The 24,802-nt window shown below is 38.6% G+C and overlaps 1 protein-coding gene across 1 annotated transcript; it reads right to left on the reverse strand.

Moving 5' to 3' along the window:
• Positions 1-9,756: 9,756 nt before the first annotated feature.
• LOC100552374 (sulfotransferase 6B1) lies at positions 9,757-23,700 on the reverse strand. The gene is made up of 7 exons (XM_003215828.4): positions 23,414-23,700; positions 21,717-21,862; positions 17,950-18,039; positions 16,683-16,806; positions 15,254-15,348; positions 13,485-13,641; positions 9,757-10,642 (listed from the first exon to the last, which is right to left on the reverse strand). Exons 1-7 carry the CDS (start codon positions 23,613-23,615, stop codon positions 10,512-10,514), a joined length of 945 nt encoding a protein of 314 aa, XP_003215876.1. The 5' UTR covers positions 23,616-23,700; the 3' UTR covers positions 9,757-10,511.
• Between the last annotated feature and the right edge of the window lie 1,102 nt (positions 23,701-24,802).

A 24,802-nucleotide genomic window follows, 5' to 3' on the forward strand; every position in this document is an offset into this window, starting at 1 on the left:
TCTGACAAAATCCACATTTGTTGATCTTTTGGGCACTGTGATGGCTCATCTGTTTACTCAGGGTTTGGCCTGCGGAGGTGGCAGTGGAGAATGTCTTGTTTATACCAGAAAGAACTGTCTGAAGTGCTGACAGAGATGAATGCATTTAGAAATGATACTCATTCATGCAGGCAAAAACACCTGCACACAGTGGGGTCCCAGTGGCATCTGACAAGGACCTATTTCTTCTCACCTTGGTGCACATTGATGATGCACATCAATGTATCTAGTTAATCTTGATTAAGCCTTAGACACATCCAAGAAAGTGGACCATTTTTTTGCCTGCTCCTATCTTATGAAATGCTTGCTGTATACCCCTTTGTGCTAAACTCAACAAAATTGTCTGTCTAGTGTTCTGTTTATGGGATGATTGTAGATGTCAAATTGTCCAAGAAAAGATATTTAGTCACCAAGACATTCCCTATACCACTACCACCTCAGAGTTGCCAGGAAAAATCCAGGAGAGGACTCATGCACCTATAACAGAAAAGAAAGTTTCAGCAAGTATTTGTCATGCAAGTAACACATGTCCTGTTTTTCACTTGGGAGCCTTACTAGTTCAATTGATTATTATCATTTCTGTATACATATATTTGTCACATGATTGTTTAGTCCATGTAAGGGTAAGTAAATTGTATGTTATAGGGTAAACCATGATTAGGATGTGGTTTGTAGTCTCATCAGGGAGGGTAGGGAAGGCAAAATGGGGGTCTCAGAGGCCAATAATTAACATGTTTCTCTCTTACTAAAACTACTAAATACCTTGAGTTAAAAAAAATAATAATAGCACTATTATCTCAGGTCACCTGGGCAACAATATGAATGCCTCAATGATACCCATCCAAATCTGCCTTTCATGTTAGATGAGTTCCAGTACTCATGAAGTTTATGGACAGAATCTCTGAAGAAATAGACTGTAGTCCAAGGAGAACTCTATTTTAACTCAGAGCAGCCATGGAAGAAATTGTGGTAGTAATTAAAGATTGATTAGCCATTCTCACCGAGGCAGATTGGTTGATCAACCCAATGCAGAGTGGCAATAGGCAGGGAAATCTCTCATTCCTCCAGATTACTATAAAGGTGTACCAGTTGGAGGGCAATGGGGGGTAGAACCAGGGAGTCTCTCTGAATGAAGGCAATGCATCCCAGGAAGAGATCATACTTCTGAATGTTATTCAAAGAGCATGCAGTTCATGCATTGTAATGTATTGATAGCATTCTGATGTGTGACTTTGCTTCTTCAGTGTATCTCTGTGTGGCACTGCTAAATAATTTCACACTATTTTCTAAAAAAGGTAAACCAGTTTTCATTTAAATTTACTAACAACAAGAACTTTCTTAAGAATAACTTTTTTAGTGAATATAGAAATTGCCAAAATCTAAAGAGCTCTTTTTATAGGAGTGATGGCTTTATTTTATTCAATATATTCTAACAAAATATAATTTCAAAGCGAGTCTATTTGCAAGTCAGAAATATTTTTTGTCTAATAGTGACATCTAGTGATTGCTTTCATAATTTAAACCCATCTACTTTCCTGAGTATAAGGTAAAGGTAAAGGTAAAGGTTTCCCCTGACGTTAAGTCCAGTCATGTCTGACTCTGGGGGTTGGTGCTCATCTCCATTTCTAAGCCGTTGTCCATAGACACCTCCAAGGTCATGTGGCCGGCATGACTGCATGGAGCACCGTTACCTTCCCACCAGAGCGGTACTTATTGATCTACTCACATTGGCATGTTTTCGAACTGCTAGGTTGGCAGGAGCTGGAGCTAACAGCGGCTGCTCCCGCCGCTCCTGGGGATTGAACCTGGGACCTTTTGGTCTCCAGCTCAGTGCTTTAACGCACTTCGCCACCGGGGCTCCCTTTCCTGAGTATAGTACAGACCATATGTTAAGGTGTTCTGTTCAGATAATTATTTTAATGAGATTGGATACACAAGATGTGTTTGTTTGTAGTCCAGAAGCCACTAATTGAAGAGTATTCTTAGGCTTCATCTTCACTGTCATATAATGAAGTATGAAATTGCATTTGTTGTTTATTCATTCAGTTGCTTCTGAATCTTCATGACCTCATGGACCAGCCCACGCCAAAGCTCTCTGTCGGCGGTGGCCACCCCCTGCTCCTTCAATGTTAAGGCAGTCACTTTAAGGAAACCATCCATCCATTTTGCTCTTGGTCAGCCCTCTTCCTTGTTCCTTCCATTTTCCCCAGCATCATTCTCTTCTACAAGCTTTCCTGACTTCTTATTATGTGGCCAAAGCCCTTCATCTTTGCCTCTAATATCCTTCCCTCCAGTGAGCAGTTGGGCATTATTTCCTGGAGTATAGACTGGTTGGATCTTCTTGCGGTCCAAGGCACTCTCAGAATTTTCCTCCTACACCACAGTTCAAAAGCGTCCATCTTCCTTCACTCAGCCTTCCTTATGGTCCAGCTCTCACATCCAAAGGTTACTACAGGGAATAGCATTGCTTTATCTATGCGGACCTTCGTTGCCAGTGTGATGTCTCTACTCTTCACTATTTTATCAGGATTTGTCATTGCTCTCCTCCCAAAAAGTATACCTATTCTGGCTGCAGTCTGCATTTGCAGCAATCTTCATGCCTAGAAATATAAAGTCTGTCACTGCTTCCACATTTTCTCCCTCAATTTGCCAGTTAACAATCAACTTGGTTGCCATAATCTTGGTTTTTTTATGTTTAACTGCAACCCAGCTTTTGCACTTTCTTCTTTCACATTGGTTATAAGGCTCCTCAGCTCCTCCTTGCTTTCAGCCATCAAAGTGGTATCATCTGCATATAAAAGGTTGTTAATATTTCTTCCAGCAATTTTAACTCCAGCCTTGGATTAATTAAGCTCCGCACATTGCATGATGTGTTTTGCATACAAGTTGAATAGGTGGGGTGAGATTAGCCCTGCCGTGAAATGGCATAGCCTCATATAATGCAGTTCAGTGTTGTTCAACTACATTTTACTAGTTTATTCTGACCACATAATGCATTCAAACTGCATTATATGGCAGTGTGGATGGAGCCTTATACAGTTTTTTCTCTCTCTAGTTCTGTCATTATCTTTAAAAGGAAATTCGTGCACAAAATATTTATGTTCTTGTGAATGTTGCCACTCTAAGGATGATGGCCTGTATTTCAAAATTTATCTTTACAGTATTCCTCATTCCCCAAATAGCCCTAGCGAATGACTTGCAGATATTTTTGTGCCCTAGACTAGTTCTACGCGGACCATATAATGCAGTTCAATGCAGTTCAAACTGTAGTAGGGTCAGTGTAGAAACAGCACTCGTCTCTGTGTATATAATCCCTGTATTTTATTTCATCCTAACCCAAACCACTTGCGCTTCATCATAGGCATCTCCTCCTGAGGCCTCAACTTTGTATATGTGTGTAGGTCATGGATGCACACAAAATGGAACATCTGCCCTCTTGTGGCTATTTAAAGGAAGTATTATAAATGTTCTGGACCTAGAAAGAGAACACATTTCAAGGAGTCAAGTGAAATACTGTTCAACTATAAAATAAAATTGAGAAAATTAATCCTCATTGTACAACAAAGTCCTAATAATTTCATTGGGAATATATGGAACTAGCCACAGGTTTATCTGCACAACAGACCTCTATCATGGCCACACAGCCCGAAAGACATACAACAACCCTGAGACCTCTATCAGTTTCATACCATTTTATCATCATGACTCTAAGGATTCCTAAAGTTTATAGATTTGTAATTTGATGAAGCACAATAATTCTCTTTACATAGATGCTAGAATTTTCTAATTGAGAATTTTAAGTACCTCACCAAACTATAAACCCCATAGTTCTGTGAAATAAAACTATGGCAGTTAAAGTGATATCAAACTGATACAACTGGAAAGTAGTTACCCCTTTAGTCTGGACCCAACTTAATGTTACTAATCCATGCTGGTGAATTGTCAGGAGTTTTACAATTTCATCAATAAAGCTAAAACCTGCCAGCTGGCTACTTTGCTAAGAAAGAGACGGAAAGGATTGATTCCATCCATTAGTGTTCTTCCTAAACAGCCAGTCTGCAGAGTTTAAACTTTTTGTATATAGATCAGGAGAGCCTGAAGACCTCATCACATTGAGGCTGGGTTTTGTCATGCATCATGGCGGATCTGGCGGGGCCCGGCATGGGGCGTGCTTCAAGTGAAGTCAAATTATCATAGGATGGACAATTTTGCCTGTCTGATGCGGTCGTATAACTCTGGAGACAGCCATAGAAACCCATTACCCAAGCCACACTCTCTCAGGCTAGATCTACACTGCCTTATATCCCAAGATCTGATCTCATGTTATCTGCTTTGAACTGGATTATATGAGTCTTCACTACCAGATAATCTGGGATAAGAAGATAATATGGGATTAGATCCTGGAATATAGGACAGTGTAGGTCTAGTCTCAGTCATTGGCCCCTTCTGCACTGCCATGGAAAATCCAGATTATCTGCTTTGAACTGGATTATATGACAGTGTAGACTCATATAATCCAGTTCAAAGCAGATAATGTAGATTATTTGCTTTGATAATCTGGATTATATGGCAGTGTAGAAGGGGTCTCAGGTTGGATCTACACTACCCTTTATCCCAGGATATGGTCCCAGATTATTCTGAGTTTGGAGTGGATTATATGAGATTATCCCAGATAATCTGGGATAAAAAGATAATCTGGGATCAGATCCTGGGATATAGGGCAGTCTGTTTGGACTCAGGGAAAGGCAAAGGTAAACTTCCTCTGAACAAATCTTGCCAAGAAAACCCCATGATAGGCTTTTTTTTAGGGTATCAAAAAATGGAAACAATGTGAAGGCAAGCACACAACAATAACAATATAGATCAAACTATTAGACCAGAAAGAGGATTTATATGTGCACGATCTATTCATGCACACATTTTTTCCCCAAACATATACCACAGAGAAGCCTACCTCAGCATTTGTGCATTTCAGTAGTAGGCTGCTGTGGCTTTAACTTCCAACATTCTTCACCAATTGTGATGTTGACCAGGGCTGATAGTAACTGTAGTCTAACTACATTAACAAGGCTATAGCTGTGTTGTCGAAGGCTTTCATGGCCGGGATCACAGGGTTGTTGTATGTTTCTAGATGTTCTGGTCATCCGCAAACCCAATCAACAATTGGGCCACACAGTTTACAGAAAACCTACACACACAGATAGATACCTTCATAAAAACTCCAACCATCACCCAAGTCAAAAAAGGAGCACAATCAAAGCCCTGACAGACCGTGCACAAAGAATCTGCGAACCTCACCTCCTCCAAGGTGAACTCAACCACCTAAACTGGGCTCTACAGGCCAATGGATACTCCACCACAGACATCAGAAGAGCTGCAAGGCCAAGAACAAGCCATGAGAGTCAAGACAAAGATCCACCCAGAGGAAAGGTGTACTTACCATACATCAAGGGAACTACTGACCGCATAGGGAAGCTGATGAAGAGGCACAACCTACAAACTATCTACAAACCCACGAAGAAAATCCAACAAATGCTACGGTCAGCGAAGGACAAGAGGGATCCTCTCTCTTCTGCAGGAGTCTACCGGATACCATGCAGCTGTGGACAAGTCTACATAGGGACAACCAAACGCAGCGCCCAAACAAGAGTCAAAGAACATGAAAGGCACTGCAGACTAATTCAACCAGAGAAATCAGCCATAGCAGAGCATTTGATGAACCAGCCTGGACACAGAATACTATTTGAGAACACAAAAATGCTGGACCATTCTAACAACTATCATGTCAGACTACACAGAGAAGCCATTGAAATCCACAAGCATGTGGACAACTTCAACAGAAAGGAAGAAACCATGAAAATGAACAAAATCTGGCTACCAGTATTACAAAACTCAAAAATCAGAACAGTAAATAAAAAGCAATACTCTGAAAACAGAGGGTTTCCAGACATGAATCAACCAAGGGCAGTTAACGACTCTAAACAAAGGATGCCCCAGAGGCAGGAAGAAGACAGCAGATAAGCTTTTCAATGCTAATTTAAGTGATTAACTACACATTCACACTGACCTCTCTCACCCTAGACTTTCCACAGATATATATTAACCTCTTTGCTTAGTTTTCTCCATACCTCACAACCTCTGAGGATGCCTGCCATAGATGTGGGCGAAACGTCAGGAGAGAATGCTTCTGGAACATGGCCACACAGCCCGAAAGACATACAACAACCCAAGGCTATAGCTGGTCCAGCCTTGGTATACTCTCCGTTTGGGTGACAACTAAAGTATGAAATGACCTTGAGTGTTTGCTCCTTCATTTTATGGACTTAGTGTTTTCACAGCAGATTTGATGCGATTATTTGCCAAAGGCTTTTAGGATGCTGCTAAGGTGTTTTTAAATATATATCTTGTATTGCTGCTGTTTTTATACCATTTCTTTTATCGGAAGGCAATGATTTGTTAGCATTTGATATATGTGAATTCTAATGAAGAGTGCTCTATAGATTTTGTATTTGAAGAGTTCAACGGAGGTCTAAGAGATAGCACATGAATAGCCCTCTACTGAAAACATGTAGCTGCAAGGGTGGTGTAATATGAACGTACTGCCCCCAAAATAAGAACTCTAGCACATTTACCTTTGATTGTCACATTTCTTGTAATGGAGAAAACAGGCATGGAGAAATGACATGTAGAGAGATTATCTTTCCCTTAACTGTTTATTATTTCTTCTTCAAACCAGCACCTGTTTATAAATCACAGATTGGAATTCCAAGAATCCTCCATCCGCTGTGGCTGTCTTAAATCATAGAGTTTAAAAAGTTGAGATGAAGCAGCTATGGAGCAGCAAAAAGACATATATCAGTGGCCTTTTTCAAAGGTATGCCTAATTTAGTTGATGTTTCTTTCTCCACTAGCCAGTGTTCACCTTTGCCAGTGTGTTGCTTGAGGCAAGTGAAAAAATGATAACTGGCAAATGAATCTTACATTTTTTAGTAGCAATTGGTCAGCATATTCCACCATGTCTGGAAGCAGAGATTTGCCTTGCTGGATACAGGGCAAGTCATCTGATACACATAATGATCTCTGTCTTCCAGCATCTAGCTGACACTTCCCTCAAATGGTAGGGTTTCCTCGTAACTCACTTTTTTGTGATCTTTTCTTCACTAGCACTTTTCCAAACTTGCATTTACTAGAGAAAACTCAGAAAAATGATTTTATTGGACTATATTACTTTGTATGACTTGTGGTTGGGAATTCCAGATATAATAGTGCTTGTCCAAATAATAATGGTAATAATGGTAATAATGATAACAACAACAACTACTCCAAGCACTGGTTACGAATTGATCAACATCATTCTTACAAGGAGCTGCGGTGGCGCAGTGGGTTAAACCCTTGTGCCTTCTGAACTGCTGACCTGAATGTTGGGTTGTAGACCTGGAGGTGTCCAGTTCGAATCTGCAAGATGGGTGAGCTCTTGTCTGTCAGCTTTAATTTGTGGGAACATGAGAGAAGCCTCCTAGTTAACACAGTTTGGCATCCCCTGGGCAAGGTCTCTGTAGACTACCAATTCTCTCACACCAGAAGTGACTTGCAGTATGTTCTCAAGTCGCTTCTGACACAATAAAAAAAATACAGTTTTTACAGGCTATCAACTTTAAGTGGCTCAATCAATGGAAATATCAAAAAGGGCTATGCTGTAAATAGCCTAGTTCAGTTTTGCAAACTCACTGCGATGGGTCCTTAGTCACATTCAATCCACCTGAAATGTGGTTTTTACATTGTCTTGCCAGCTTCCACTTTATAATCTTTATAATCTTTTCTAGTGAGCTGTGCTGCCTCATGTTGATTACTAAGTATGAAAACCTGAGGCAACTACTAATCAGTGCAACAATTCTGGCTGGGGAATTCAGCTACATCTTCTAGGAATTCAAGCCCCTAAAAGTAACTTTCCTAAGTTCCACATTACTCAGAAGTATGTTTTCTAAAATCACAGCATGGTAAAATTGCACTCAAAGGAGTTTGAGAGATGGCAATAAAGAATACAGAATGTTTTACTCTTCTCCATCAGCAATGAAATCTAGGTTGAATAAATGAGACGCATCCGGCAACCAGTTTGCATGCCAAAGCCCTGGATGGCAAGACATGTGAAACAAAGAGCAGCTGCTTGAATATGTTGATTTCTGAAACATTTGCCAAAAATAATCTGTATGGGTGGTTTGTTTTATAACAAAGAATCCTTCCTTGGGAGGTCTATTTCCACTCCAACCTCCAAAAACACCCCACAATAAAATTAGAAGAAAGGAGTGGCTTCTGACGGGGGAAATTCCCCTTCTCTGTCTATAGCTCCTATAAAGAACACAGATAGTTATGACACATTTATACCAGCCAATGTATACATGCTGCTTTTCATACCAGAAGGCCACATTTTCTTTCTACCAGCCTATTAGTCAATTGTAGTACTCTAGGCAACTGGCAACTTGGAACATTTTCTTCTGCATCAAACTGTGCCAAACTATGCTAAAATTACAGTTGGAGTGATTAGACACAATTTAGCCTGAGATTTACAGAGACCGCCACAAAATATCTTTCTTTCTTTTTTGGAAAAAAATGATGAATTTAGACTCAAAATAGCACTAGAGTAAAAGCACTGAAGAGCCTGAGCATGTCCTGAATCTTGATCAACCTGGTTGCGGTTCCTGGGAATTGAAACCACAAAAATAAATCTTGGAAATTGTTGCAAGTGTCTATTGAGTAATACCTTTAGACCATTCTAGTTCACATTCTCTTACAAATTCTCTAGACAGTAAATAGATACTTTTAGCAATGTTTGGGCAGTGTAGCCTGTAAGCACCATGACACTGTCTAGAGACTTCTAAAGATCCCAGGGCATCTCCAAATTGGTTTTGTAAAGTCACCAATAAAAATGCTCCTGGAGGTTTCTACGGGGTATTTTCCATCTACCACCTCCCATGGTCTAAAATATGTCTTTTTCTCCTTGGAAGAAAACTAGGTTAACTTTCTGGTTGAAAAATGTCTTTCCTGGACCTTACATTGCCAAAGTGAGGTGCACATATGTGCATGTGCATATACACACACAAAGCAAAATCGCCACCTACTCCACAAGACATGAGTAATTTTTTTAAAAAAATTCCAAAACGAGATAAACAAATGTAGGGGATAGGGAACATATTGAAGAATGAAAGTGGCAAAGTATCCCCAAAGCTACTTTCTCAACAGTACCATGCCAAGAAAAATGAAAGTTACTTGCTCATAGCTTGTTATGATAGGCCCCTTTCACACAGCTGAATAAAATCCCAAATTATCTGCTTTGAATTGGAATATATGGCCGTGTGGACTCAGATAACCCAGTTCAAAGCAGATACTGTGGAATATTCTGCCTTGATATTCCAGGTTATATATGGCTGTGTGGAAAGGCCCTTAGACCTGGCTCCTGCAAAGAAATTTAGGAAAACTAACAAAGAATTCACCAGTACATCAACCAACTGAGCCACAGTTTACTTCTGGACATTCAACTAAGTGAATATAAACACAGATCACAGCAAATATGTCTCAGAACTGCCATAGTCAGACCAATATAATGTATGATAATTGTTTTGGAATAAAATGCCATTTATAAACCAGTTTTATTCCATTATCTCTTATTTGCATCAAAACCTATTTTACTGGCTTATTCCACCAAATCATGAAGCAAACAACATCTGTGAATAGGTTTATTCAGATCATGTTCTCAGGTATCTTTAGATAATTGCATTTGTATGTTGTGAATTATTACTTGGGAAGTAGTATCAACAACCTGAATGAGAAAGTACATAAAAGCCAATACAATAAACAGTTTATGAAACAGTTCAGCACAAAGAACAACACTCTCAAGGAGATATGGGAAGAAGAGTTAGGCATCAAAATAAGATGAAAATGGAGATAGAAGATATTATGAATATAAAAATAGAAGTCCTAGTATTTCTTTGTTATCAAACAATTGAAAAAAGAAGAGAAAGACGTGATATCTAACTTATTAAGAGTAGTAAGGCTGCTAATATCAAGGAACTAGAAAAGCAAATAAATATTCAAATTGAGGAGTTGTATAAGGAATTATAGAAACTGGCAATAAATGATAAATTGACATGCAAGTTAAAAGTTAAAAGAAGAATATGAAAAAGTGATTCTGATGAAGTCTGGGAAAAATTTGTTGAAAGAAGATTTAAAAAGAAGGATGGAATCTTACCTCCATAAGAGGAAATGAAAGTTTGGACAGAAAATATAAAAAGAAGTGGCTCGGGGGAGGAGAGCACGGTGGTGAATGATATATAAATTTACAGTAGATATAACAACATTAATGAGAAAAAAGATTAAAGCACTTTGGATATTATATGTTTGATGTATTATAAATGTATTGATTTATTTTAGAAAATTAATTAAAAATTAAAAAGAAACAAGAGGTGAAGGTTGTCTCTTCAGGTTTTGCAGTAAATGTCATACTTTATCCGTGCTCCTAATTTAGTACCAGCTAAATGCTCTTCAAATTTTCTATCCATTTCTTTGTTCTGGGATTCTGAGAACAAAGTTTTCCAGTCACCAACGGATCCTGTAAGCATTTAAACAATAGCTATAGTGAGTGGTAAGATATATCAAAAAGTACTATAATACTGAGGTTTCTGCCTTTTCAGCATTATTGGGGGCTATATGGGCCAAAGAAAATCTCTCTATTGCTTCCTCCCCCCTCCTCCTTTTTGAAACAGAGAGTAGTCTTAACATTTATTCTTAATTTGTTCACCAGATGAGCAGAAGTGGTGGTTGGTAGTGCTCTTATAACAGTGCAGTGAATCCACTCTGTGGCCACTGATAATGCAGTGTAGAGGACACATTAGCCTGGGGCATCCAAATGATGCACCAGGCTAATGTGATTTAACCCAGTACACATTTATAATAATATTCTTATATTTATTCTTATATCCCTCCCCATCTCCCCAAAGGGACTCGGGGTGGCTCACATGGGAACCAAGCCCAGCAATACACAATAAAATACAATCACATAAATACATTTAAAACATATAAACATAAAATCATAAAACTTACAATACATTAAAACATACTCATTGTTAATCCAGGTTTATTCTGGTTTTTAAAAAAATACCTGCAAGGTATAGAGACTGGGGGGACTGTCCCTTGGGATCACCACCCGCAATCTCAGGAGGCGGTCCCACAGTCATCTTATACTCCCTGGGCTCAGGCAGCCCAGGAAGGTGTTACCTTCCCCTCCCTGTATCTCATTTCACAACCCAGAAGGCACAAACGGCCTCTTTAGCAATGCACAAGGCATCCCTTAGCTCCATGGCACTCAGAAATGAAACCATGGAGCTTTAGACCCTTTCCCTCACTGTAGTGCCATGGAGCTAAGGGAAGCCTTGTGCATTGATAAGAAGTCTGTTAATGCCATTTTGAGTGAGAAAAAGGGTGTGGGGAATGGATGGTGGCTCTGGTCATGCCCACTGATGACACAAGCTCATCTGCATCAACGGGTGTATGGCCACCCCCTGCCAATGAGTTGTGCCCCCTCCCCCTGCCGTGTGATCTCCAAATGCGACACAAACCAGAATTTTTAATGTCAGTTTATGTCACATTTTGGCCAGTGTAGAAAGTCCCTCAGTTTTAATGGCAGTCCTCAATACCTCCACAACTGTCCAACCTTTACAGGAGCTCTCCAGATGCTGAATCTATATTAAAAATAGAGTTCCTGTCTAGATAGCTCATGTACAGCTATGAAAGCACAACGATTAAAATTGAGAGCTGCCATTAAAAAGAAGGTGAATTCTTCACAATGAAATATCTGCATTATCAGATACCTTTGCATATAGAATTGATATGGGAACAAATAAGATACATTCTATTAGGCAACTATGATAAATCAAAAAATGACTCATACAAATTTACCAAAAAATCATAAATAATTTAAAAATATTTTAAAAGTTTTACAGATTTTAACTGAAGTACCATAATAGAAAACATAGTTTCATCTACTTAGTTGCACATTTGAATATACTTGGGACTTTGTGTACTAAGATCAGTGTTTTATTTTTGCCTACATTTAGAGATGTGCCTTGCTATGGCTTTGTGTATAATCCTTTTATGTTGTGGGTTATATTATAACAAAGATATATTTACACCTCAAAAAAAGATAAGGGGACTAACTAATTGTGAGATTTATGAGCTGCTAATATGTTACTGTTAAATCGCTGAGCTGCTGAATTTGCTGATCAAAAGGTCAGCAGTTCGAATCTGGGGAACGTGGTGAATTCCCGCTGTTATCCCCAGCTTCTGCCAACCTAGCAGTTCAAAAACATGCAAATGTTAGTAGATCAATAAGTACTGCTCTGGCGGGAAGGTAATGGCACTCTATGCAGTTATGCCAGCCACATGACCTTGGAGGCATCTACAGACAACACCGGCTCTTCAGCTTCAAAATATAGATGAGCACCACCCCCAGAGTCAGAGAAAACTAGACTTAATATCAAGGGGAAACCTTTACCTTTAATATGTTACTATATATAGAAATTTGATTATATAATATTTCTTAAAAGGAGTAGACTTGTCAGAACTAAAAAAAATAGAGAATGAAGGTTGTTAGTTTTGCTTTTGTATATATGTTTTGTGTATTGAATTGATTTAGTAGTTTTGTTAGTTGTTGTAGGCTAGTGTTTCATACTGTATTAATTAAAATTGATTTTTTATTTGTTTCTTTGAAGAAACATTAATAAAAGTTAATAAATACTTTTGAAGAGAAGGACGTGATGTTTATAATTATTAAACAGACTTCTCTTCTTGAGTCTTCTTTTACAAGACTATTTCCAAAAGACGTTTGGGAAGCTATTGTAATATTTCTGACTCTAAATTAATCCTGATTATTTCTTGCTGAAAGGGGGAAATGGGCAGTAGAAACAGGTTTGACTCTTGGTTTGACAACATCTTGGTGAAATCCTTCCTGGTGGCCATACTCTTATATTTGTGTTGCCATGCTATAATACATATGACTGGTGATTTAGTGAGCCTTGTCGATGAAGGGTATTGGGAAGGGATTGTGGAAAATTAAAACAGTGATCCCAAACCATTCAGATTTAAACAGATTTAAACAAAAATAAAATGGCTATTATTCACAGTCAAATTTTTAACTATTTCTGCATTAAAACTATGCAAATGCAGTTTTACCATATTTGTTTGTTCTAAGCTGTACTTCAAAGTCTAGGAAGAGAATTTGAGGTCATAAAACCACAGGTGTGTGTTGAAATATAATCATTGCTGTTGAGCATCTCTAGCATTAGGCAATCTTAGACACCAAAAACAGCCTGACAAGTGGAGAAATAAAACAGAAATAAAACAGTAACATCCATGTTATTGCCACCATCTCCACCCCATGCACTCTAAAAACTTACCTTTGCGGAAAAGAAGATCTCCAAATGCTCCAAGGGTTTCCTGTCCACTTTGTTTCATAGTTTTGAAGCTGCTCTTTTCTACAATGCTTTGAATCTCTTTTTCAGTCAGGGGAAACCCAAGAAATGTAGCTATTCTTTTCACTTCTAAGTTCGGATTCTTTATTTGTAAAAAGAGAAGATGATAAATCACATGTTAAGAATTTTACCTTGACAGTGCATGTATACAACCCAAAAACACTTCTGTTAAAGTGTACACTGCAAATGAAGATAGAAAACTCACAAATGAAGGCAGAAAAATCACAAATACACAAGTTCCGGGCTGTGGCGCAGGCTGGAGAGCAAGCCAGCTGCAACCAGCTGCAATGAATCACTCTGACCAGGAGGTCATAAGTTTGAGGCCCGCTCAGAGCCTATGTTTGTCTTGTCTTTGTTCTATGTTAAAAGGCATTGAATGTTTGCCTATATGTGTAATGGGATCCGCCCTGAGTCCCCTTCGGGGTGAGAAGGGCGGAATATAAATGCTATAAATAAATAAATAAATGAATAAAGTACCCAAGATACCATATTTCATCACACGATAGTTGATGCCACATAATAGTCGCACTGACATTTTCGAGATGGCAAAAACAGTAAAATGCACATTCCTTGCAAAATAGTCTTTCCCTTAGTTCAAGAGTGTGACTATTATGACAAGAGGGCAGGCATGCAGACAAGTGAGAGAGCAGCCATACAGCAAGGCAAGCCTCCGTAGCTCAGGAGGAAACCCACCCATCTGCCTTTTCCCTCTGAGTGCAACTACTATCTGGTAAAAATAGAATCAATTTTCATAATTTTGGAATTGAGCGTTGGGGGCTCTATAGTGATGGTTAGTATGTCTTTTCTACTTTTGAAGCCTTAAAAACATGCCTGGGCTTCAGGGCCTCCAAGAGACCATCAGTAGGCACAAATGAAGTATTCTTATAATTTCCCAGTCTTGGCCATGTCATATTTCAAAATACCACATGTTTGATCCCACCACCAGAGCAAGTCACAAATTTACACAACAGTTGAGTTTTGTTATTTTTTAAAAAAAAAAATCAAATATTTATTTAGAATAAGACAATTAAGAATAGTATCATATTTATTCAACTGTAAGACACCATTGATTGTAAGATGCATCCTAATTTCAATGGCTCCACCACCACCAACAAAAATACATAAATACACCTGCAGTTCTAAGACACACTTCATTTTAGCGATGCTTATATAGGGGGAGAAAGTGTGTTTTAGAACTGAAAAAAATACAATATGTAGCAAATACAATTCTTTGTGCAATTTTTTGTACAACCAAATTCTGCAAAAACATTGAAACCTTTTTCATCTTTGGGTTGTTGTATGTCTTTCGGGCTGTGTGGCCATGTTCCAGAAGTATTCTCTCCTGACGTTTCGCCCACATCTATGGCAGGCATCCTCAGAGGTTGTGAGGTATGGATAAACCATACCATAAACCATAGATGTGGGCGAAACGTCAGGAGAGAATACTTCTGGAACATGGCCACACAGCCTGAAAGACATACAACAACCCTGTGATCCCGGCCATGAAAGCCTTCGACAACACTTTTTCATCTTTGTTTCTGATTCAAAGAGATAGGCATAGAATTATGGGTTTGTATTCTGCATATATAAAATGGATTTTTTTAAAAAAAAACCTTGTACATTTATTATTTCTGTGGTAGTTCAGAAAGAAATTTCATTAAACAATCATACTTTGACATCAATGCTAACCTTACCTCTTTTAGCTCTTCATAACATAGGGATGTCACATTTTCATCATCAATATACTTGTCCCATTCTTTGACAAAGTCAAAGTAGGATCCCCAGCTCACTAAAGAAGAAGAAAAACACATTGAACTGTATGATACTGTCACTCTAAAACAGGGGTCCCCAAACTTTTTAAACAGGGGGCCAGTTCACGATCCTTCGGACTGTTGGCGGGCCGGACTATAGTTGGCCTCTGAGCAATAATAATAATAATTATTATTATTATTATAATTAATTATTATATTTATTAATTATTAATTATTAATTATTATAATTAATAATAATTATAATAATAATAATAATAATAATAATAATAATAATAATAATAATAATAATAATAAAGAGGGTTGGAAGAGACCCTTTGGGCCATTGAGTCCAATCCCCTTCTGCCTTTGTGCACTGAAAGCACAAGCAAAGCATCCCTGACAGATGGCCACCCAGACTCAATGTTAATAATAACAATAACAATAACAATAATAATAATAAAAAATGTGCCATGCCAAAAGATCTCAGCTGGCATTTGGAAACAATAGACATTGACAAAATTACGATCTGCCAACTGCAGAAGGCCACCCTACTGGGATCTGCATGCATCATCCAAAAATACATCACACAGTCCTAGACACTTGGGAAGTGTTCGACTTGTGATTTTGTGAAACGAAATCCAGCAGATCTATCTTGTTTGCTGTGTCATACTTATAATAAAAAAGCGGGTTGAAAGAGACCCTTAATCCAACCCGCTTCTGCCTCTGTGCACCAAAAGCACAAGCAAAGCATCCCTGACAGATGGCCACCCAGCCTCAATGTTAATAATAATAATAATAATAATAATAATAATAATAATAATAATAATAATAAAAAGGGTTGTAAGAGAAGAAGAGACCTCTTGGATCATTTAGCCCAACCCCCTTCTGCCCTTGTGCCATGGGGGCCGGATAAATGGCTTCGATGGGCCGCATCCGGCCCCCGGGCCTTAGTTTGGGGACCCTGCTCTAAAATCTTGCATTTAGTTTGGTGCAAGTGTGGTTCAGCCTGCAAGCGACTATAAAATGCAACCAGGCTGATCTGGTTTAACCCAGGGAAAGACGCTTAAAACTGCTGCACCGTGGGTTAAAAGAACTCAGGAAAGCTTTAATTCTGCACCAGGATTCAGGTTTTCCCATCATTTGAGCAGAGCAGAAATTCAAAGCCAATTCCTGAGAGGAACAGAGGTGGGTATTGCAACAGCCACACCATGCTACCAAGGGCCCAGGATGCAGGATGGCTGCCTTCTCTTACCCGTCATGATGATAGAAAGTTGCTAGTATTTGTAAAAAGAGATAACTGGCTTAAGTGTCTAATGAAAAGATGGAGCTGATTACAATACTTATAAGAAAATTTGAAATATTTAAGTGATACCTTTCCCATTCATAAAATCTGTGAAAAAATCATCCCATGTTTTCGTTGGAAAGATGGACATCTTGTTGTTAAAATGAAAAAAGGACACCAGTGTGTCCTTCGGATTTCTAATCAGAACCAGTATCTAAAAAAAATCATGCAAAGAAATCATACAGTAACATTGTACATTCAAAGTTCAACACAACATATAGACAGATAGCGAGATAGGAAAAGGAGAGATATAAGCATGCAGTACATATGAGGTGACCATATACATTAAAGTAAGCATCAGTTTGAGCATCTGCTATCTAGAATTCTGAAATTTGAATATTCCTGAATCAAAATAATCTGCATGTGTGGCTGAGATAACAATATCTTTGCTTTCTGTTGGTTCAGTATACACAAATTTTGCTTCATGCAAACACAAAATTATTACAAATATTCTGCTTAAAATGACCTTCAGGCTAAACATGGAAGGTGTAGATGAATGTTGTGTTTATATTGGGGTCCCATCTCCAAGCGACTTCATTATATGTCCATTTGTAAATAAAACTATTTATTGTTGATTTTATTGAGGTTTTATTTACTGTAATGTGTTTTAACTGTTGTATTTGTTTTGTTATCCTCCCCGAGTCCCTGTCGGGAGATGATGGCGGAGTATAAGAATAAAGTTACTTACTTACTTATTCCAATTTTTAAAAAAGCAAAATCTAAAACACTTTTGGTGCCAAGCATTTCAGATAAGGGATACTCAATCTGTAATACAGTGTTCCCTCACTACTTTGTGGTTCACTGTTCGCGGATTCGCTGTTTTTCGGTTTTTCAATAAACTCTAAAAGACTATTATAAATCATAAAAAATTACAATTTACAGCCTAAGGAAGGGAGGAAGGAGAAGCCAAAGAGAGAGAAAAGGAGCCCAAGAGGCAACGGGAGGAGAAGGAGGCGATTTATCAACACATGATTGGTTGATAAAGACTTAAAATAGTGTATAACTACTAAAATAATGTATAAATATTAAAATAAATATAGCGTTCCTACTTTGCAGATTTTCACTTATTGCGGGTGGTCCTGGAACCTAACCCCCGCGATCAGCGAGGGAACACTGTACATAAATGTATATGAAAATACATTAATATATACAAATTATAAATATACAGAAAAAACAGCAACATTTCATAATGATGATTATTTATTTTTCAAAATTTGTAATATAAATTATACAGACCATCTAAATTAAAGCAAGATGTGTCCATAATATAAGAAATATATAAAACAAACGCACTCACCTTGGCTTTATTTTTGAAAGCAGATTTAGGCAGTATATTGGGATCAAGGTGAGTGATTATAATCCTTCTTGAAGGTAGATTTTCCATTCTCTTTAAAAAGATAAAAAAAGGGACTAACGTCAAAATTGAGGTTAATGCACATCTATATTTTGAATGTTTTTATATTAAAACCACATGAAATGGAAGTGTTTTTGCAGATGGTCTGCAGAAATGTGAAACTTCATTATACATTAATTGAATTACTAGTTACAGTTGTTAAAGGACACTATATATATATATATATATATATATATATATATATATATATATGAGGATTGAATGGCTCCACCTTCGTTACTTGGGTTTGGATGGGAATATTTTAATAAATCAAATGCAGTAATAATCCTTAGAATGTGCTCTTTAACTACCGCTATTGACTTTTCCACATAAACACCAGACAATTGGATGCATTTCTGCCAACAGTGAACAAGTTTTCTGAAGCCGTCACTGAAGAAGTCGACACTCTGTTTCTGCAACCAGCGTCTCACAGTACCATCATGCACAGATTTTCCAATAGCCAAGTAAAGCAATAATGTGACCCACAGATTTTTGTGAAATGCTGATTATGCTTGAAATTTTTTTCTGAGTGATACGACAATCGTCCTGAATCAATCTGTCAACCTTTTGTTTGTGAAACTTGGTGGTTGCTGTCACAGGATGTGCAATTCTTTGTTTATCACGCAAATCAGATGTTCCCTCCTCAACATCTTTAAACTTACTTGCCTAGTGATGCACAGTGCTCACATCAACACATTCACCATAAACAGCTTGCATTCTTTGATTAATCTCCTTTGGGGTGACACCTTCTGCTGTCAAGAATTCAATGACTGCACGTTGCTTAAGTCACATTGACCGACCGTCTGCGCAGGATTCCATACTTTGCACTTTAACATTCAATGCTAAGGCTTCCCACCAAATGGAACTGTAGAGGAGAGTCTACTGAACAAGCCAGTACCTGCTGCATACCAGTACTGCCATCTGTTGAGGAGTTACGAAGGAGGAGGCATTACGTTTCATTCAACCCTCATACACACACAGCACTACCATCTCTGTGCAGAAAATTAGACAACCATCCTATGTTAAGTGCAATTATCTATCAGACTATAGATAGAATAATCCAATTTAAACTGTTTTGTTTTTGTAAAGACTGTGTAATAAGTCGACCAGCCCAGTTTGGTGGTCAACTAACCAGAAAAAATGGCCTGGTATTCTCTTTTGAGGAACAATAGCAACTTAATACATTCAGATGTAACAAGATAAGCTTTTCACAGCATGGGGATATCTGCTGCCCTATGATAATGTCTGCCCATCACAATGCCAGTATTTGATCAAGAAATTGGTAAATAGAAAGATAGCTAACAATTGTCTATCTGGCAATAGACTTATTCATAGAAGAAGTTGCACTGCAGTAGGCACTTTTTTTAAAGTTAGGGGCAGAGGACCAAAGTGGGGGGAAATCTGAATCAAGAAGCACTACCACATTTTTTTCAATTGTAAGACACTATTGATTGTAAGATGCAACCTAATTTCAGTACCACCACCACCAACAAAAAAACATAAGTTACATCTGTGATTCTAATGAACTTTTCACGTGTCCGGCAGCAGACGCCAGTGGTGCTCCTTTTCTCCACAAGGCATGGAGAATCCGGCAACCCACACCTCCCCTCCCTTCCCCTCGCCTTGCATTGCCCACTGGGAGGAGGAGCGATATCATGGGGGGAAGTGTAGAGTGCACGTGGTACGCGCGGCTCCCCCCCCCCCCGCCAGATTTGACAACACAGGAAGCCTCCTGTGTTGTCTGGGTGTGGCGGCATACCAATTCCACCCCTCTGCACCCACAGAGCTGGCACAACCTCATGCGAATGGAGCTAGCTGGCTCCGTAAGTGACTGGGGCTAGATCACTGGATGTATCTCATTTTAGATATGGTATGTTCATATATGAAATAAGTGCATTTTAGAACTGAAGAAATAACAATATTATTTTTATGCAACAGAATGCCACTCTAGGAATTTTTTGGTTCTCCAGGGCAACTCTACTGTGAACTTTTGCCTTTAAAAGCACCCTGGATGGCCTAGGCACTCCTAAAGAAGTGTCCTCTCTGGTAATCTCTAGGATCTGCTGCATGGAAGCTGACCATAGAATCATTATTATTATTATTATTATTATTATTATTATTATTATTATTATTATTAAACTTTATTTGTACCCCACTAGCATCTCCCGAAGGACTCGATGCGGCTTACAAAGGCCAAGGCCTCAACACACAATATAACAATACAAACAAAGGCAAATTAAAAGAATTAAAACAGTATAAACCACAAGCAATAACAATACGCTAAAACACAATGGAACTGGGCCGGGCCAGAGTAATGGGTATAAGATTAAAAGTGCTGATGTGACAGGTGATATATAAGGCTTATAGGGCAAGTGCAGAGTGCGATATGCGATCTTAATTCTAATAAAGTGCTTATGGGACTTGGTATTGGAAATTTCCTATTAATCTGGGAAGGCACATTGGAACAGCCAGGTCTTCAAGTTCTTTCTGAAGACTGCCAATGTAGGGGCCTGTCTGAAATCCTTGGGGAGGGTGTTCCAGAGTCGGGGGGCCACCACGGAGAAGGCCCTGGAGAATCTAAAAATCCCTACAGATAATACCTTAATCAATTGCACAAAGAGTCAAATCCACAAAAGTTAAGCCCACAAATGTGAAGGACTGACTGTTTGTAACTACCCACCTTAGTGAAATTACAAATCTTCAAATCTTCTTCAAGAGAACGTGAGAATCTCTCTGTTCATGAAGTCATTCATTTTTACAAATTAGGTCATTTCTTAAAACGAATAACATAATCAAAATCACTATTGAAAAACAGCTGCATTACAACTATCCATAGCTAGCTACTGATCATGCCAGCTTTATCTTACTTCCAAGATCTGGTTCATTATGTCTCTCTGGCAGTAACAGTTGTTGAGACACATGGGTGGAAGGATTTCTTTCCCCCGTGTTCTGGTTATGGACGTTCCTTTAGCATTTAGTTAATGGCTGTTGAAACAGAATGTTGGACGCAGCAGGTCTTTTGGCTTGTTCTGACGTGCCTTTTACTATGTTTTTAACCATGTCTGCAGTTGGGATTGAATAGCAAAGCCAAAGAAAAAGAGCTATACTACATGCAACATCACCATCTAGTGACTTTAACTGACCATTGCACATGCCATCTACAGTTTAATCATTATCTTTCTCCTACAATGGAATCCAGATACATTGCCTGTAAACAGTCAAAGCAGATGGAACAATATGGTCATATGAAGATTTACCCTGAAACTAAATGAAGCACTTTCCTTCCCCAACCTCTCTGCTCTTCAAAATCTCAGACACACTATTGAACTAAGCAACATGTTTATAACATGATAACATTTGAAAAGGTGATATACTGTACTCTGTTCTCTATGAATTTAAATTGATTTTATTTATTTTTCCTAAAAGAAATTAATTATATTGAACTATTTGGAAATGTGTTTGTCTGTCTATGCATGCATGCTCTTACTGGATAAATGCATTTTCACATAACGTTGCTGCTTTTCTATACAGATTTTCAATCTTTTTGTGATAAAATTATCTCTCGATATCTTTATCTTTCTTTCTTTTTTTCTTTTTTTCTTTCTATATATCTTGCTTGGATCTTTGTCTCTGCAGATTAATAATAACATAAATCTGTAGGCCATTCTGACCTTGAATTTGCTTGGATCACCAAATTCTAAGCGTGGAGTAATGTCCAGTTCCTTCTCAAGTTCTGCTCTCTTTGTCTTCTCCTCTTCTGTATATTTTGCAGCTATGACAGACATGTTATTTAGGATCTGTCCAAGCCAGTGACTACCTGAAAAATGTGAGAGATTTTTTATTTATCGTGTCAGAAGCGATCTGAAGGTAACAGTTGTAATGTATTTGAAAATACAAAGAGTGAGAAATGTGTGCCATACATGACTTGAGGCTGGCACACGTGGCAACATGGTTCTTCCAGCTTCAGTGGAAAGAGTATACAGGATATTTTACAGGCAGTTCTGATGATGATGATGATGATGATGATGATGATGATGATGATGATGATGATAATTTTATTTCTTACCCATCTCTCCTTGTAGCTTGATTACAGCATAGTTAAAACACATAATGATTGTAAACATTCTATAAAATATACCTATTAAAATGTATTTCTATAGAATACATATTAAAAGACACAGAACAAAGATTAAAACACAAGACACGAGTACCTATACAAATTATACCATTACAATCAATCCTGCGATATAATCTAGATTATCAGAGTAGATAATCCAAGTTATCTGCTTTGAACTTGATTATATGAATCTGCACTTACTTATAATATAGTTCAAATCAGATAATCTGGATTTTATATAGGAGTATAGATGGGGCCTGAGACTGAGAAAGTGCAACTTGCCCAAAGTCACTTCCCACCTCATCATACCTTCGGTGGCTGGCAGCGCTCTGCTTTGCCATGGGGCTTGGAGAATCCAGCACCCCACGCCCCGCATTGCCCGGATCCTGGGGGGGGGGGTGTTCACATGGGAGAGAAGTGTGAGCATGTGTGGTGTGTGCAGCTTCCCACCATAGACCTTATGGCAACAAGGGAGCTCTCCCGTGTTGCCCTGCCAGCAGCATGTACTGGCTCTGCCCTGCTTCATCCACGGAGCTGGCACAAAAGTCATATAGGAGCCGGCCAGCTCTGTGTGTGACTTGGGCTAAAATCAATGCATGTGATGAGGTCTATAATGGGTTTCTATAGCCAAGTGCAGATTTGAGCCCTAAGGTACATCTACACTTTAGAGTTTATGTAGTTTGAAACTCCATTTCTTGTAATGACTTGAATCTATGGCATCCTGGGAGCTGTAGTTTGCTGACACCAGCATTCTTTGGCAGAGAAGACTAAATACTTTGTTAATCTACAACTCCCATGCTTCCATCACATTGAGCTATGGCAGTTAAAATGGTGTCAAATTGTGTTAATTTTACAATGTAAAAAAACCCGTGGTCTCCAGAGTCCTAGTCCAGAACTCAGCACTTTGCCACATTGGGTGTCACATCTGAAGAATAACAGACAGTCTCCTTTGTCTATAATACATGCTTAAGATAAAAATTCTGGAACAGAAAGGATGAAAAATACCAAAAAATCAGAAGCCTTCAGAGGATCGTTCTGTATTCAAGGAAGCAGCAAGTCAAATAAGAGAGAAAGGAACGCCCCTGGGAAGATGTCTAAGTAGATTCCTTTGTTTCTGTTCCCCCTTGTACGCAGGGAAGCTATATGTGCAAATATGATTGAACATTTCAATAGTTCTATAAATTCTTGGCTTTACAACTACACATATTTCATGCAGTATTTTTTCTTAGGATGGCCAAAAGGCATACTCACCACATTTAGGATATCCTGTCATGATCACATCATCTTTTCTGGCTTCAAAGGTTTCAAGAGCTTGTAAAGTTTCTGGATGGCAAATAGTAATAGGAAACAAAATTCCCTTGTAAGAACAAAGTTTCTCTTCTGGGGATAGCTTGGAACCATCCTCTAGTGCCCTGTCAAGGAATTCAACAACATGTTTCCTGTCCTTGGCCATATTTGTGTCTGCTAGGATAGTAACCTGGAGCAGATCGGGAATGGAATTTGAGCTGTTGTTCTTGAACAGACCAATGTTTGTGCAGATCTTCTCAAATGTTATATAACTAGAAACTTGGCTAGTATATCATAGTGGGAGGGGTTTGAGGCTGTAATGTTACTGTTTAACTAAGGCTCCTTCCACATAGCTATAAAAATTATTAGTGTAGACTTTGATAATTCAACTTCTTTGCAATTCCAGCAATAAAGCTTAGTGATGTAAAGCTAGAGAAAATTGACCATTCTTGCTATCATGCCAGCCACTTTTTCACAAAAGTTGACATCAGCGGCAAAATACAATACCATCTGAACTCTAAAAGTATAGCATTCTTCGAAATGAAACAGAGAGCATTTGACAATTGTGATATTCAAAGGAGTACCAAGATGCTTGTTTATAACATTGTCATTCCAACTCAAAATATGAACTTCCTGCAAAATATGGACTATCTACAAATGTCACTCTCAACTTCTGAAAAGATTTCAACAGTGCTGCCTTCAAAAATTCTGCAAATCTCTTGGGAAGATAGGCAGATAAATGTAAGCATTCTGGAAGAAGCAAAGATCACCAGCATTACTCTGTTTAACATTATTTAAACAGTACTGTTTCATTATCTGGGTGGAGGCCACCAGGGAGCACTAGAGAGAGAAGGATAGTCCATTTTAGAGGGGGGAAGTTGAAGGAGGAAAACCATTCCTCCCATTTTCACTGTTTATTCCCCATCCCCTCTTCCCATATCAAAAAAGAGGGTTGTTTCCACAACAGGGACATGGGTGGGGGGAATAACAGGAAAACAGGGGGAAATGGTTTTCCTCCTTCAACCCACCCTCAACCTCGATAAAATGAACTAACCTTCTTTCTCTAGCACTCCCTAGTGGCATCCTCCCAGATAATGGAAAAGTACCATTTATACATAGCATCTTATGAGGAATTTTGGATTTTTCTTTTGCTGAACAGACTTGTACAGTCCTCAGAGACTCCAAACAGCTGAATATTGCCCCCTGTATGTTTATTTATTTATTGCATTTATATGCTGCCTTTCTCCCTCCTGGGGGGACTCAAAGTGGTTCACAACACAATCAATCTCTTTGGGGAGGATGTTCCAGAAGGCGTGGGGCCACCACCCAGAAGGCCCTCTCCCTCACCCCCAG

The sequence above is a fragment of the Anolis carolinensis genome, chromosome 1 (genome assembly GCF_035594765.1).
Source record: "Anolis carolinensis isolate JA03-04 chromosome 1, rAnoCar3.1.pri, whole genome shotgun sequence".
NCBI lineage: Eukaryota > Metazoa > Chordata > Lepidosauria > Squamata > Dactyloidae > Anolis > Anolis carolinensis.

Coding starts and splice junctions, on each gene's coding strand:
- LOC100552374 (XM_003215828.4), bottom strand. CDS start 23,615: ATGGCCAAGGACAGGAAACATGTTGTTGAATTCCTTGACAGGGCACTA. Junction 13,642..15,253: donor GTTATGAAGAGCTAAAAGAG/GTAAGGTTAGCA, acceptor TTACAAATAAAG/AATCCGAACTTAGAAGTGAA. Junction 10,643..13,484: donor AGATCTTCTTTTCCGCAAAG/GTAAGTTTTTAG, acceptor AAATGCTTACAG/GATCCGTTGGTGACTGGAAA.